This window comes from Lactuca sativa, chromosome 7 (genome assembly GCF_002870075.4).
Source record: "Lactuca sativa cultivar Salinas chromosome 7, Lsat_Salinas_v11, whole genome shotgun sequence".
Classification (NCBI taxonomy): Eukaryota; Viridiplantae; Streptophyta; class Magnoliopsida; order Asterales; family Asteraceae; genus Lactuca; species Lactuca sativa.
Genome location: NC_056629.2, coordinates 179291930 through 179309061, shown reverse-complemented (window position 1 = coordinate 179309061; position 17132 = coordinate 179291930). Strand labels below are relative to the sequence as shown.

General features: G+C 37.0%; 2 protein-coding genes across 2 annotated transcripts; one reads left to right on the top strand and one right to left on the bottom strand.

Moving 5' to 3' along the window:
• Positions 1-6889: 6889 nt before the first annotated feature.
• LOC111914498 (uncharacterized) lies at positions 6890-10389 on the top strand. Its single transcript, XM_023910237.3, has 6 exons — positions 6890-7115; positions 7500-7749; positions 7829-8236; positions 8325-9630; positions 9717-9970; positions 10122-10389. Exons 1-6 carry the CDS (start codon positions 7021-7023, stop codon positions 10188-10190), a joined length of 2382 nt encoding a protein of 793 aa, XP_023766005.1. The 5' UTR covers positions 6890-7020; the 3' UTR covers positions 10191-10389.
• Positions 10390-13379: 2990 nt separating this feature from the next.
• LOC111914510 (CASP-like protein 2A1) lies at positions 13380-14437 on the bottom strand. The gene is made up of 2 exons (XM_023910248.3): positions 14116-14437; positions 13380-14003 (listed from the first exon to the last, which is right to left on the bottom strand). The coding sequence occupies exons 1-2, from the start codon at positions 14343-14345 to the stop codon at positions 13613-13615; spliced, it is 621 nt and encodes a 206-aa protein (XP_023766016.1). The 5' UTR covers positions 14346-14437; the 3' UTR covers positions 13380-13612.
• Positions 14438-17132: the final 2695 nt, after the last annotated feature.

Here is a 17132-nt window from a genome sequence, read left to right as displayed (position 1 = left end):
CTGAGGATGAAAGTGGTAACCCCGCTGCTAGAGCAGATTCGGGAGGCTCAGCAGAAGGCGATGAAGGAGGAACATCGGAAGAGTGAGAGGATTATGGGTCAGATTTCCTCTTTCGACTATGACAGTCGAGCGTTGTTGACACTACACCGTAAGGTGTGCGTGCCGTACCATGGAGGCGTGTGCCAAGTTCTGATGGGAGAGGCGCACAAGTCTAGATTCTCCATTCATCCTGGGGCAACGAAGATGTATAGGGATCTTCGTTTGGATTATTGGTGGCCCTGCATGAAGCGGGATATAGCCTGGTACGTGGAGCGTTGCTTGACCTGTAGGAAGGTCAAGGCCAAGCACCAAACACCACACGGTAAGATGCAGCCGTTAGATATCCCGTTGTGGAAATAGGAAGATATTACAATGGATTTTATCACGAAGCTTCCCAGGACCGCGCGAGGAGTGGATTCGATATGGGTCATCGTGGACCGATTGACCAAGATCGCCCATTTTATTCCAATTCAGGAGAGTATCTCGCCCGAGAAGTTGGCCGACATCTATATCAGGGAGATAGTGGCGCGGCACGGGGTGCCAGTGTCAGTGATTTCAGACAGGGATGTGCGTTTTACTTCCAGGTTTTGGAAGAAGTTTCATGACGAGTTGGGTACTCGTCTGCATTTCAGCACTGCTTTTCACCCGCAGACAGATGGTCAGAGCGAGCGGACCATCCAAACATTAGAGGATATGTTGCGGGCTTGTGTTTTGGATTTCGGAGGTAGTTGGGATACCTACCTTCTGTTGGCGGAGTTCTCGTATAATAATAGTTATCATGCGAGTATTGACCGTCCCCCCTTTGAGATGTTGTATGTGAGAAAGTGTAGGACCCCGATATGTTGGTGAGAGGTTGGCCAGAGGGTCATGGGGAGCACCGAAGTGGTTCTCAAGACAACCGAGAGGATTCAGCAGGTCCGTAGCAGACTTCAGAATGCTCAGAGTCGGCAGAAAAGTTATGTCGACAAGCACCGATCAGACTTAGAGTTTCAGGTTGGAGACATGGTTCTCCTGAAGGTGTAGCCTTGGAAAGGTGTTATCCGATTCAGGAAGCGGGGCAAGTTAGGCCCCAAGTATATTGGACCGTTCCGGGTATTAGCCCGGTGGGCAAGGTGGCGTATAGGTTGGATCTGCCAGCCGAACTCAGCCAGATCTACAACACTTTCCACGTCTCTCAGTTGCGGAAGTGTCCGGTGGACGACTCGGCAGTGGTGCCTTTGGAGGATATATAGGTCGATGACAGCTTGAATTACATTGAGAGGCCAGTAGCAATCCTCGACCGGAAGTCGAAGGATTTGAGGAACAAGAGGGTGGAACTCGTGAAGGTGCAATGGCAGTACCGGAATGGATCGGAGTGGACTTGGGAGCCGGTGGAAGAGATGATGGAGCACTACCCCGAGTTGTTTCAGGGACGAGCAGCAAACTTCGAGGACGAAGTCTAAAATAAGTGGGGGAGATTTGTAGCACCTGGTTCTTGGTACGTATTCTTTGTAATTAACTCTTTAAATATTGCATTTTTGGCATTGGCCTCGGCGAGTTGAAGGACCAACTCGCCGAGTAGAAGCAGGATAAGACGCGGGGTCTAAGCTGTGGACTCGGCGAGTAGACCCTGTCTGGGCAAAAACCCTAACCCGGGTGTTTGCACCTTATTTAAACGCTCTAACTTAGCCTCCTTTGTCCCTAACACTTCCATAGAGCTGTAGAGCGAAACCCTAGCCCCCATATTGTTCTTGTGAGTGATCTTGGCCTTGTGAATGAAATTTGAAGCTTAGTAGAAGAAGGAGGAGGTTGAAGAGTGCAAGAAGGGGAAGTAGATCCGAAATCTACACCGTGGGAAGCTTCCATTCATGTAGAAAAGTTCCTATCTTGATCACTAGTTCATTAGATCCCCCTTTTGTCCCTAATTAGTGGTTTTCAAGCCCTAAAACCTCAAACTCCATGTGTTTATGCTCTATGTTCTGAAAGGACTTCAAATCTGGACCTTATGGACGTCTTAAAAGTATAAAGTCTCTGTGGTTGAAGTGATTAAGGTCCCTATTGAGTGTATGACCTCATAAAGAGCTTGGAATTGCCTTTTGGAGCTCATAGGGCCATGCATGCACGTAAAGTTTGCAACTTTACGTGATAAGCATGCCCTAGGAGCCTAGATTTATGGTTTGGAACCGTTGCATGTCTCAGATTTGGTCTGTATGGGAGGAGGCCTGAAGGGACTCGGCGAGTTCCAAATTGGACTCGACGAGTTCTATGAAGATGGTCTTAGACTCGACGAGTTGGATGAACAACTCGGCGAGTCCTATGAAGATTGCCTGGAACTCGACGAGTTGTTCTTCAAACTCGGCGAGTCATATGAGCTGTTACTGAGTTAAGGAGGGTTTAAGTGTAGAAGGTCCAACCCTTCGTAGCTGCACGCGGAGTTAGCAATTTAACGTGTAGCAATAGTCTCAGAAACCAAATCCTCAAGGTGGATGCTCTGGTGAGCATTTGGAAGCGAGTAGGAGATCTGCTCGTGGGAATCGGCGAGTTGTTCTCGGACTCGGCGAGTCAGATCACGAGTCAGTCTAATCGTCCCTAGTAGTAAGTTAAGGGTGACTCAGTGAGTGGGAAGAGGGACTTGATGAGTAGAACTGGGATAGTAGGAGAGGGACTCGGCGAGTCTAGTTAACTGGAAGTTGACTTTGACCAAGGAGTTGACCTTGGACCAGAGGTAGGTCAGTCATTTGACCTAAGGGTATTTATGAGTAACTAATCTATGTTTATGGATTTATTAGCCGGAGGATTACCGGTACAACAGTCAGACGTCTAGCAGGCAGACTTTCGGTAGCTACTTTTCGAGGTGAGTTTCCTTCCAGTAGGAATGGGTCTAAGGCACCAAGGTCGGCCCGTATAGATGATATGTAGTATCGGAGTGTGGGCAGAGCACGTATCTCATAGTTGAGTTTGATTATGATATATGCTAGTATGATAGAATTGTTTATGCTCGTTGTCTGTGTGATACTTGTATGTTGTGGCTTAGTAGCTGAGTGTGGGTGAGGCCCGTATCTCTCAGATAGCGGAGTGTGGGCGAGGCCCGTATCTCCCAGATAGCGGAGTGTGGGCGAGGCCCATATCTCCTAGCTGTTCATTATATGGTTGCATGGTATAAGGTATTATGGGGGAACTCACTAAGCTTCGTGCTTACAATTTACTGTGTTGGTTTCAGGTACCTCTTTAGATAGGGGGAAGGAGCTGGCACGGAAGCGACATATCACACACACACACACACACACACACACTCTTGTTTTCCACATTATGGATTTTTCTGGGATGTACTCTGACATATTATTATGATGTGGCTGGTTTTCAGACATGAAGCTTTATTATGAAAATTTTATATCGAAGTTTTTATGAATTGACCTATTTAAAAAAAATGAAACTTTTGGCCTGTATTTTGGGATGTTACACCACCACTTCACCACTCACCACCACTATATCCACCAGAAACCACCACTCTAACCATCCACTTCCTTCTGTTCTGTCAAACAAACAACAACCAAAAGCCCCCGCTACTGTTATAGTTGGAGTTGTTCCTCAGCCACCGCAAGACACCACCAAACACCCATCCCTTCACCCTCCTATCTCCGAAAAATCGACCCCAACTGTCTCCTCTTTGATTTTCAGTCGTGAAACGCTCCCATCATCTTCTTCTAGAACTTGTTCCTCACCTGAATCAAAGGAAATGGATGAAAAAAGAATAAACCTTGGAGGGATACTGAGCAGACACAAAAGGTGCAATCGATTGCAAAAATCGTTCCAGGTTACACAACGATGAAAGCATCAGAGGTTCTAATGGTATCGAATTTGATGGCTTTATAGCTCGATTCTCAGGCTCATCGGTTTCGGACGACGCCGTGGATTGGAGATAACAAAACGGAGCCGAAACCCAAACTCAAACCAAAACCAAAAACACGTCGTCCGATGATCTTTTGTTATAAAACAAAGGCGACCCAACAAGGATTTATCGATTGAGGCTTCGATAACTCAGAAAAACCCTAACAAATTGGGGAATAACAAATCAAATGATGCCCACAAATAAATGATCCCCTTTTTATGTAGATTTAATTGTAGTTGATTCCTAAGGACGATTGAGAAGCGATTTGATTTTTGATCTGGTGGGAAAATGGAGGTTTGAGAGGATGAAAGCGATGGAAAAGGAAGAGATGAAAACCAGTGTCCCTGAAGAAAATGGAGAGAGAGAGAGAGAGAGGGGAGGGGTATTTTCTTTTTTATTTGTATAATTGAAAAAACTAAAAAAAAGAAAAAACATAGAGTAAAATCAACATTTTTTAAAAAAATCAAGAAAAATGGACCAAAGCCACAGCAAAATGAAAACTTTTGGACTATTGGTGCTAGTCCAAACCTGTTTGACCCAAAGTAGCATTTTTGGATATACCACATGGACCATTCTTGCAATTTTGTCTAAAACTTACCATATTCTAACCTTTTTCAACGTAAATTCAAATTAAAATTAAGAAAGTCAAATGAAAATTGATTTAAGATAGTAGGATATGCAATTAAGGAATACGAAATTTAAAATAATCAAGGGTATTGAAGTAATTTAACAATGAATTGAAAATGAATTGTGAGAATGACATGTCATCAAAAGGTTTCTTTTATTAAGATAGGAGATAATATAGTTAGGATTTTTATTTGAAAATGAAGATGATGTAATTAATATATTCGTTTTTGTAAATTTAAATGTTATAAATTAAATGTGGTCCATAAATTCTATTTTTTTAAGGACAAACACTTAATATTTAAATAAAAAAAATGTTATATTAATTTCTAACATAAAATAAGATTAAAAATTTAAAACATGTTTTACTTCTTAAATATTAGACTAAAACACAACTTGATACTAGATGAAAAACATAACTTAAAATTGTATCTAATACATAAAAATACTATGGTTTATCCCAATTGTATTCTTTAGCAAGATCATGTTTTGCATTGTTAAAAATCCGACGATCCTCTTCGGACAAGTTTTCTGCTGGGGTTAAGAAAAGCTTTAACGCATGGTTAATTTCTTTTATATTTCTCATTTCCAAAAAACCCTCAAGCTTATCGTCAAACCCTTTGATGTCGCTCCTTATCTCCTCCATGTCAGTTGACGAAGTTTGTGCTTCTTTTAGCTTTCTTTTTGCTTTGTCTTGTCATATAGGGCGAGTTGGAACTTCATAAGGATCATCGTTGTTGAGGTTAATCCCTCCGATATGCGTATCAGAAGATATACTGTCTGTTGACTCCGAAATTTTGCTTCGTTTGGACATCCCCACGTAATCATCGAGACTTTTTAGAGCTAGCCATTTTCGATTGGCCTTCACAACTCCCTAAAATGACTCATTGAAAAAAGCTCTTCAAACTTTCGCCTTGTAAATCTTTCAAACTTTACCCATGACATCCACCTCAGTTGCATCGCTTTGGGGGTTTTGATCGCGTTCATGTATATGTCGTTGAACTCCATTGCGGCTCGATTGGCGGTCCTCCAATTTGAGTAAAGTGAATCGGGGTTGCGGTTCTTCTTTTTCATGCGTTGACCAAAGTTATGCTAAATTTTTTCTTTGAAAGTTGTTGAGTTTTGGTCGTTGCTGTGGATCGGTTCCTCTGACACATCTAGCTATGATTGAGCTAGTGACCTATTTTCATCATCCGTCCACCCTCTACATAGAGCCCTCCCTTTTCCTTTTTTTTGTGCTTGTGGTTCGACTTCGGGCTCTTGAAATGATTCTTGAACGGGATCTTCAACGAGGCCTTCATCGGAAGAATCAATTGCCTCATCTAGTAAGCGGCATGGTTGGGATTGAAAGTTAGTTTGCGGTTGAGGTTGAGAAAAGAATTGAGTTTCTTGAACCGTTTTAAACAGATCAAAATCCACATTTGGTCGAAGTGTTGGTTGAGATTGGTTGTGATAAAATCTCATTGGTTGAGAAGAGAACATATTAAATGGAAACATTCACGAAACCATTGTAGGAAAGTAATAGCTAGCGGGAGAGTGAATTGGCTGATCAAATGATGGTCGATAACATGGTAGTGATAGAATGTTTGATGATGGAAAGTTTGATGATTAAGTGTTTGGACGTGGAAGGTTTAGTGATAGAAGATATGGAACTTTCTTTTTGTTGGTTTTTAGGGATATTTATTTGTTTAAGATGAATACATTTTTCCGAGAGAGTTTGTGAGAGAGATATGATATTTTGTGTGTGCAAATAGTTGAGAGTGTGGTTTGATTTATATTAGTTGAATGGTAGTTGAATATTTATTTTTTATTTATTCAAAACGTTTTTTTTAAATGAAAGTTGGTAAATAAGCTGTTGAAATTAATATCAACAATAAATTCAACAATTAAATTTGATTTAGTTAAGAAGTGCAATCCGATCAAACCTCACTCCCACCAATCAAATTCGTTCATCACCATATCTATCTTCTCACCAAATGTATAGCGCATATAAGGCAGCGTGCCGTGTTCAACATGCTTGGCGACCGTAACGAGCTATCATGGCGAGTTGACTCCCTTTTAGTCTTATGAACCTAATTTATTTTTTTGAAAATGTAAATAGTAAACAAATGATATATAGATTAAAAAGAAAACTGATAAAGCACAATTCCAAAGTTAGAAAAATACTTAGAAAGCAAACAACCGAAATACACAAAGCACATAGACTATTAGTTAACTAAAATAAAAAATGTTTTATAGTCTAGCATAAACATTTTTTTAGAATTTTCAAAATTAAAATAGTCAATGTATATCTACACGATCACGCACGATTCACGTGCATCGAGGAGCTACAAAATCTCGTACTTGTAGTAGGATACTACGATCCAATACAATATAGCAGCTGCTTCAGTTTTTATTGATCAAACAGAACATCGACACGACGACGCCAAGAAAGAGTATCGAGTGCTTCTGCCTCTCTCTGTGTGTCAAGGAAATCCTCGAAAGAATCAATGAGGGAAGAAGGAATTAGCTCATCGGGGGACCCATTCCTTTCCCCGAATTCTCCTCATCCTCCTCTTCCCCCTCCTCCTACCGCTGCTGCAAGGTAAACCTAACCCTAATTTTGTATTCATTTGTTCAAATTTCACTCATACATAGCTCCAATTCGACTTTGTTTCATTTGCAGAAAGCTTACCAACATACAATGCGCTTTTGAATTGTTTAAAACCCGAGTCGTGAATTATCGTTTTTAAAAAAATAGCGATTTCGGAGATTTTATTGATTGTTTGTTTCCCAATCTCCATAGTCATTAATGGTTTACATTTTCCATTCAATTTTCAATTTTCGATATAAGTTTAAGCATCTAGCTTAATTGGGAACTTCTCAATCATTGATAGTCTTAATCGATGTTACACTTGCACCTATTCCAGTTCTACCAACATAACTAGATTTTGTTCCCATATTAATTTAGCACCATTTTTTTTATCAGTTCGGCTGGGGCATCATCACCAGCTGTTGCCATCAATGGTGGAAGTACAGATTGGTTGGGTCATGGTCAGGGATCCAAAGCAGGTTCTTTATCTCGCATTAGTTCACAGCCCATGTGGATCTCATTGAGCACAAGTGCTCATGGTTCAGCTCTTGGCTCCTCTCAACCTTCATGTAGACCATGGGAAAGGGGTGATCTTTTAAGAAGATTGTCCACATTCAGACCTGCAAATTGGTTTGGAAAACCAAAGGTTTTGAATTCAACTTCTTTTACATTTTATGCTTTTGTAGTTCATATTATACCTTTCATCTTAATTTTCTTTCCTATAGACTGCTAGTTCACTTGCCTGTGCTAGGAGAGGTTGGGTGAATGTGGATGTTGATAAAATTCAATGCGAGTCTTGTGGTGCAAACTTGAAATATAATGCACCAGATTCCATTTCTACCCCTTGTGATGAAGATTTTAGCAATCAACTTGATGAAGGACACAATGTCACTTGTCCATGGAGAGGAAATAGCTGTTCTGAAAGCTTAGTCCAATTCCCTCCTACCCCTCCATCAGCTTTAGTAGGAGGTTACAAAGACCGCTGTGATGGACTCCTTCAATTTCCATTTCTACCCCTTGTGGCCACTTCAGCACTTGACCAAATGAAGGTTTCAAGAGGTCCAGAAATCGATCGGTTTCTTCTTCAATCTGATATGGAAAACACCAAAGACGTTTTATGCATATATTCACGTGTAAGACACATACATATACATTTTCTTCTGTTTTAAAAACGATTCATTCTATAAAAAGTTGTAATTTTTTTTTTCTTTCTATATTTAGGCACAGAAGTTGATAAGCCTTTGTGGGTGGGAGCCAAGGTGGCTTCCAAATGTACAAGACTGTGAAGAACATTCTGCTCAATCAGCTAAAAATGGTGCTTCTTTTAATCCTAATAAACATCATAACCCTAACAAGAAAACAATATCTGAAGATTCTTCAAAGAAGGAAACTAGATCCCCCTTATTGGATTGCAGCTTATGTGGGGCCACAGTAAGAATCTTGGACTTCATTCATGTAAATCGTCCTTCCCGTTTTGCCCCTAACAACATCGATGTCCCTGAAGCAAGTAAAAAGATTGTAATCACACGTGGAATAAGTGCAGCAAGTGGAATCAGTGGATGGGTTGAAGCTGAACAACAAACAGAAGACATTGATGAAGCTGCAACTACAGGAATGGATTTAAATCTTACAATGGGAAGTGGATTATCTCAAAAAAGACCCTTATCAGACTTATACCAAGACCCAAATCTCGGGCAGGCTGCGGGCAGCGAGGTTGGGGGTCGGGCAGCTTCGTATGAATCCCGGGGTCCAAACAAAAGAAATGTAGATGAAGGTGGGAGTACAGTGGATAGGCCACAGGGGATTATTCCCCATACAGATAGCATTGAAGGTGTTGTCATTGATCGTGATGCTGATGAAGTCAACGATAGTAAACGGGCACGTGGGTCCGGGTCTTACAAACGGGACTACTCATCTGGTGCGGGTCCCAGCCGGGTTTCGTATTTTGATATTGACAGAAATGCCCTTCCTCCTTCCAATAAAGATTCAGCAAGAGCTTCATCTGTTATAGCAATGGACACTTTTTGTCATAGTGATGATGATAATGACTCAATGGAGAGTGTTGAAAATCATCCTGGATATGTAGGAGGAGATGAGGTTAATTACCCTTCGGTGTCCGGTGTTAAAAGCCCGGATAACCAGGGGCAAAATAGTACAAACGATGAAGAGGTTTTGAACCATGGAAAAGACGGTTTTACCCTTGCGATTAGTGGAGGAGGGAGTGTGGGAATGGGTGCGAGTCATGAAGCTGAGATTCAGGGGTCGGATGGTTTGATTCATAGAAGTGGAAGTGTTGTTGGTGATATAGAAGTGGTTACTGGTGTGACTGAGAACCAAGGGCAAACTGGTAATTTTGTCACTGAGAGTCAAGAAGATAGTGATGTGAATCTTTCTCATCCTTCTCTTTCGTGTAATGCGGTTGTTTGTTCTGGATTTGAAGCTTCTAGAGATGAAGTGATGCAGGTGGGAAAATCGTCTCCTAATGATGAATTTGGATTCCCAAATTACCCTCCTGCAAATGGGCTAGGTTAGAGTCCTTTATTTTTTTTCTGTTAAAAAATGATTGAACATTTTATCTATTTTTATTTTATTTATATATATTTTGGTATTTAGGGCCTCCAAATGGGGAAAGCAACTTTGAAGAAGCAGTGGAGTTTGATCCAATTAAGCATCATAATTTCTTCTGTCCTTGGGTTAATGGAAATGTTGCTGCAGCTGGGGTCGAGGTGGGGGTGGGACCCACCTCCACCTCAAGTGGTGCTGGTGGTGGTTGTGGGTGGCAGTTGACTTTAGATGCTTTGGATGGGTTTCAAGGGCCTGAACCCAATCAGACCCTTGAATCTGAATCAGCTGCTTCTCTTTACAAGGTATGTAAATTCTAAACTATTATTATTATTATTATTTTTTGACTTAATTAGTTAAGCACTTAATGTATTATTGTATTATGAATTATGATAAAATTGATGAATATTGTTATAAATAATTAATTAGCAAGGTTACTTTTTTTTTTTTTTGAAGGATGATCATCAAGTTTCTGGTAGAAAACTCAAGGCGCGACATTCCTTTAACAAAAGCCATGGTCACTAATTTTCTATCAACTTTCGTTACAGACTTATGGAGTTATATGTTTTCGACCATTTTAGTTGATGTGGTATTAATTATATATATTTTTTTCTTCCTTTCTTTCTTGTGGTGATAACTGATAATAATATGTTCTAAATCCATGTGGAAGGGATTCTTTGTGATTTATAGATATATAAAAGTGGGCTCTGTTTTAGGTAGGATAGTTAATTATGTTTTACTTTATATAATGTGGTGTTTTCTAAAAGTGATCACGATTTTGTTCATACATGGTAGTGAAGTTTGTTGGTTTCCTTGATCTGCTTTAATCAATCGTGCATGTTAATATGAATCTATTTTTAAGAAAATCAACAACACCCCATTTTATCATATTCTCAATTTCATTTTTCAACCAACCAACCAAAAAACATCAAAATACCTTCTTCATGGGTATGATTCCTATCTTTTTAGGATTATGTTTTGTTGCTTAAGATTGGTTGAATTTAGATCCTCATGAGTTACAAGATTGTTTTATTTGTATTGATTCCTTTGTGCTTTCGTGACTTTGTTTGTATCCCATAATCCAAAATATTATAAGCATTTAACTATTCTATTATTAGTCATACGACGTTTTTCAATTTTGCTTTGAAAACTTTGTCGTTTATTAAAAATATATTCACAATGTGATAAAAGTAAATGATCTTATCAAATAAAATATCAAAAAAAATAAATAAATATCGAATTAATAAATTTTATTCTATCTTATTTGGATTTAACTTTTAATCGAACCAATTTAGTAATTAAATAAAATATATTTGCATGTTGATTAAAATTAATAAGTTCTATTTTTTATTTATATAAATATTACATTATTTATTTATTATTTTTTTTATTTTTTTTTTATTTATGATAATTAATAGATAGTTTAATATGCTTTTATAAAACTTCACCAATAGTCCTTATGCGGAATTTCAGAAAATTTCACAAATGGTCCTTTTGGGGACTTAACGTCTCTCTCTAACAGACGTTATACGTAAGGACCATTGGTGTGCTAACTTTTGTCGAAAATGACCATTAATGCAAAAAAAAGTTTTATAAAGACCGTTTTGGGGACAATTTTAAAATCATAAGGATCATTCGTGAAAATTTTGTCAAAATTAACTTGATTAATTTTTTATGTAGACAAAACTACAAAAATGGTCCTTGTGGTATAGGAGTGAACATTTGGATATGTGGACCAGACTGTTTTTTTGGACATCCGGGCCGGTTTTCATTTCTAGAATTTGAGCAAAAACAGTCCGGTTTTTTTACCGGTCCGGTCCGTTCGGTTCCGGGTAAAAACCGGTTTTGGACCGACTTATTTTTTTAAAAAAAATTGTATTTTGTAAAAAATTTTAAATAAATATATCTCGTTTGTTTTAAGTCGGTTTGACATACAGTTTTTTCCAACTTGTAATTTAGAGTTTGTAGATAGTTTTCGACTATAATTTTGTTGTTTTTAGTGTTATATTTAATGAGTTACAATCCTTCAAAGATGAGATATCAAAGTCGAAATATTTAAGCTTTTCAACAATAAATTTAAAGTTTTGTATTTTGTGAAATTCTTTAAACAAAAATATCGCATTCTTTTTAAGTAGGATTGACATGCGATTTTTTCCAACGTGTAATTTACAATTTATGGAAGATTTTAGACTATACTGATTTTTTTTTTTGATGTTATATTCGATGAGTTATAATCATTCAAAGATGAGATATCAAAGCTGAAATATTTCAGTTTTTTAGTAAGAAATTTAAATTTTTGTATTACGTGAAATTCTTTAAGTATATCTTATTTGCTTTAAGTCGAATTGACATGCGTTTTTTTCAATGTTTAACTTAGAGTTTGTAGATAAGTTTAGACTATAATTTTGTTATTTTTGGTGTTATATTCAATGTGTTACAATCCTTCAAACAAATGGTATAAAATATAAACAGTTAAAGTTTTACCGGTCTAAAGGGCACAAGAAACGAAAACATATTCATTTTTACGGGCTGTACCATAGCATACCCAAAAAAGTATTCATTTTAATGAGTTGTAAGTTGTAACGTATCAAACCCAACAGCATATTCGTTTTAACGAGTTGTATCAAACCCAAAAACGTGTTTTAACAAGTTGTACCGTAGGCATGTAAACTTGTACCGGTCAAAGAACCGGAAAACCCGGACTTGGACCTAGACTGGGTAAGTCTAATCCGGTCCGGTCCATAGTCCACAATATTCTTTCCGAAACCGGTCCAGTTCGATCCAAATGCTCAACCATACTGTGGTATGTATTTTTTCGAGATTTAGTCCAAACAATATTTTTTTTGGGTTGATGGTCTTTTTGACCATTTTTGTATGTGGATTTGGTCTCTTCTAAAATTGATATGACTAAGTTTCTTTTATTATATTTATTTTACAGTTTTTTTCATATATATATATATATATATATATATATATATATATATATATATATATATATATATATATATATATATATGCTCACATACCTACCTCACAAGTCACACCCTCTCTCTCTCAATAAAAAAAAAGTTCAAAAACTCCCCTACTCACATTTTCATCTTCCCAAACCCATTTTATCTTGCTGATGCATGAAGGAAGTTTGAAATCACGGTAAAAAATATAATTTTATATGGTTTAACAACAAATTTTAACGAAGTTAGCCAATAGTTAGTCACAAACTCATAATAACCATATGTGTGCGAATTTTTCTCCAATAATACTAATTTGTGATAAGTTTTGTCGAAATAGACTATTCATGTAATTTTTTTATCATAACGACTTTTTTAGAGACAATTTTAAAACCAAAAAGACTATTTGTTAATTTTTGTCGATATTTAATTTGTGGTTTGGTACTAACCAAGCAATCATTTTCTAATAAATAGAGTCACTCTCCAATTCCATACAACCAATTTTAAAAATTTAATAATTAATTTTCTTCCACGTCAAAATCATGTCTTAAAATGGGAAAGCTATGAAGAAATTTATAACCACGAGTAGAGATTCTCACATCTTTGCGAAAGACACATTGAAAATAAAAACATAGAATTAATATCCATCATTTTCGATCTCATTTCTTTTTCATGAACCATATACGAATAAGGGAAACTGAAACTTTTTCTAGTTTAGTTGGCCTAGTCGAAAATCAAACAAAAAGATGTTTTGGTTGTCGAAGAATTATATGTAACCATTTGTTATAACTTTCTCCCACTTAATATTTTACAAGATGCGAAAGTAAATTATGCCACAAACAAGAACCCATAAAGAACATTCATTATCATATATATAAATCTCTGTTCTTCTTATTCTTCTTCTACTTCTTCTACTTCTTCTTCTTCTTCTTCTTCTTCTTCTTCTACTTCTTCTTCTTCTTCTTCATCAAGCAAACACAGGCAGGTTTTCACTCTTATTTAATTCCCAAAGTCAACAATCTCGATCCCTTTGTTATGATACCCAACAGGAGCATCATACTTACTGAATAACCTGTAAGAAGAGATTAACGACAGCAAAACATAGCAGATCACCACCATGAAAGTGATGATGATCGAAGCCATCGCGCTTCTGCAGAAATGGCCGTACGTTCCACAGACCTCACTCCACGTCACCGTCAGATCTCCTTTGTATGTCAGATACGCCACCTCCGTCGCCACCGCACCGGCAGCCAGTATCAAGTATGTCAAAACCTGGTCAAGGAGGAAGAAGGTCCAAGCTCGTTGCATGGTTATAGGCCGAGGTATCGCCGTGAAAGCCGCCGAGAGTAGCGAATAACCAGCACAGATGCCATTAGCATGCACTAAAAACCTGCAACAAATTACATTCATTCAAAACCCACCATTTTTAAATTTTAATTAATTACCACTATCGTGAGTTCAAATCGTTAGCTTTGCTTTTGTAGAGGCAAAATTAAAGATACCTGAAAGCAGTGATGTTGGAGTAGGAAAGAGAGCCATATTCATTAGTTTCGGAATCTTTAAGCATAACCACTAGCGCCGCCACACACAACCCTACCGGAAACAGCCTCAGTAGAGTCTCCACCGTCCGGATTCCAGAGCTTTCATCTCCTGCAACTTCATCTTCTTGAGATCTTCTCATTTCAGAGCTTCCTGTAGCTTGAACGCTAGTCTTTTCTTTCTTGTCCGCCATTATTGATCACAAAGTTGCAGCTTTCGGTGTATCAAATTGCGTAGAAACAACGGAAGAAGAATCCTGTGGACAGTGTTGATGATGCATCAAATGACTCATTCATAACATTATATACGTAATAAATGATGACTATAAATTCTAGGTGAAGTTAGGTGTTGTTACATTTAATGCTTTCATTGTATTGAGGTTGATGTTCCCCATGTATACCATATCATATAGGCATGGATAACTCTATCGTAGTAGATTGCTTCTATCAGCTGGTTATTTGATCTTGAAACAACTGTGAGTAAAAAATAAGTTTGAAATATATAACGAATTGAACTGAATATGAGATTATGAACATTCAAACATTAATATTTCTTAAATTAAACTTGTTTGGTGGCATGCATCTTTCTAAAGTTTTTGGGAACTTATGAAGTTTTTAAATTTTAGTATTTAATAAAAGAACTGCAATTAACTATGAAAAACTTTATTTATGTGTTTTAGTAATGCAAGCAATTAATTATACTATGATTAGCAAAGTATATAGTTAATATATGAGGTATATATATTGGTATACTAGTTTATAACCAGTGGGAACCACGATTATAAAATTAATCAAACTTTTATAGTAAAAACTAAAAATTATTTTAAATAAATTATTAATTTAAAAGATATTTTTTTATTAGTTATGTGAAATTATAATCATTGATTCAAATAAATATATAAAATTAATTTTTAATATATATTAGATATTTTTTATTTGTGAATTAATGAAAACAATAATTTAAAATTTAAAATTTAAAATTTTAAATAGAATGACATTAATGAGGAGGTCTAATAAATTTAAAATGAAAAACTAATAGATTGACAAGTGACAACACATTAATTAAAATGTCTAATATGGTGACACATGTCAAAAGAGCTAATCTTTTATTTGTATAAAGACGATAGATTATATGGAATGGCTCGGCAAGCACAATAGCACTGAAGTGGAGCTTTTTTACCATGGCAAACACTATGCCCCGACTGCGGGGAATATGTCAAAGTCGGCAACCTCTTGACACACTTCTTAGATGATGATTTATTTTTAAAAATCAACTTAACTTTTTTATACCATATAAATATTAACCAATTCACTTATTTTGTACAAACCAATAGTATACTTCTAAGTTCTATATATCTCACTTCTCAAATTTTCTTAAAGTAATAGAATTTTAAGGTTTTAATATATATTAAATACTTTTGGAAACTATATAAATTAAATCGACTGTGTGGATCACTTCCTTGATTTGGCAAGAAAAATAAAAAAATGTGACAAAAATAAGCATCTATAGGGACGCCATTTATGGTACCTATAGATACTCTATAGGGACCACATGTCGTCGCCATAGAGTTGATCATTTTTTTTTGACTTTTGAAGCTACAAAGACAACTTCTCGTCTCAACATGTTAAGCGGGAAAAAAAGTAGATTTGACGCGTTTTGTGGATAACTATTGAGACGAATTGTCGTCCCTAAGAACCCAAAATATATTTCTTTTATCTATTTAACTGAAAATGGGAGAATGACGTCATTTATTTGAGGCTATAGGGACGATATGTCGTCCCTATATGGTTAAGATCGGATAAGCCCTTTCCCCTTAGTCCTCTCCGATCTTCTGTTTTGCTCTCTTAAGAGGCAATTTGCTCACATCGAATAGCTTCTCTCAGGTGTTTAACCTAACATTTTAACACGAGCTATTCACGCATCCATCTCCATTTCTCTCACATGTTTGTTCAAGGCTTTTAGAGCTCAATCGATTTTTCCTTAAAGTTCGTTCAAGCTCATGCGCATCTCGAGTGTTCTATGTTTTTTTGTTCCTTCTTCTCCATCCCTAGTCTATGATTTTTTTATGGTTTCACAGCTTCTTGTTTTGAAGAAGGCTCATATCTTCCCCAACATAGCTTCTGCAATTAAAAGGTATTTTGTTTTTTTCACCGATATATATTTTTAGTACTGGTTCTCTTGTTGCTAAATCGCTTTTATTTCGAGATTCATATGCTATTTTGTCACACCCCAAAACCGGAACGACGGAAACGTTCTGGGGTGGATGACGTCATGTCGAGTATCACAACATATGCAGTATAGTAATCAAAGTACAACAACCATTGCATTAAATAGTAATAGTTATACATAGTTTACATTACATAGAAACATCAAAGTTATACAAGTAATAATATAGGTGCAGCTTGGTACTAAACCGTCTTCACCAAAAGCTCCTGGAATGTACCTGTCTAGTGCTGACCTGAGAATATAAGTTATTTGAAAACGAGTATCAGCATTTTTACAAATGCTGGTGAGTTCATAAGCATTTAGTGTCATTGGTGTAATTTCAAACAACTTTATAAAAGTAGTAGTTTAAAATCAACAGTGTATTAGAGTCCTTTCCAGAAAATCATATATTTTCTTAAATAAAAGTAGTCTTCTACCAAGACCCGACAGAGTTATGTTGTAAAAAGTAATTTTCCCTTAAACACTATCATTATCAAAATACGGTGTTTGATTTTAAAGAAAGTAGGAGAATATCAGGGAAAATAACATATGCCTCAGCAGTGAAGACTGCTGACTAAGGCAAAGAATTCATAGACTCCAGGAGAGTATCGAATGAACGACACGCCTGGCTCAGTCTAACAAAAGGAGACACAAACCCCAGACGGTATCAAATGTACGATACGGCTAGCAAGGTCTAAAACAAAGAGACACAGACCCCAGACAGTATCAAATAAAAGATACAGCTAGTAAGGTCTAAAACAGTGAATACAGACCC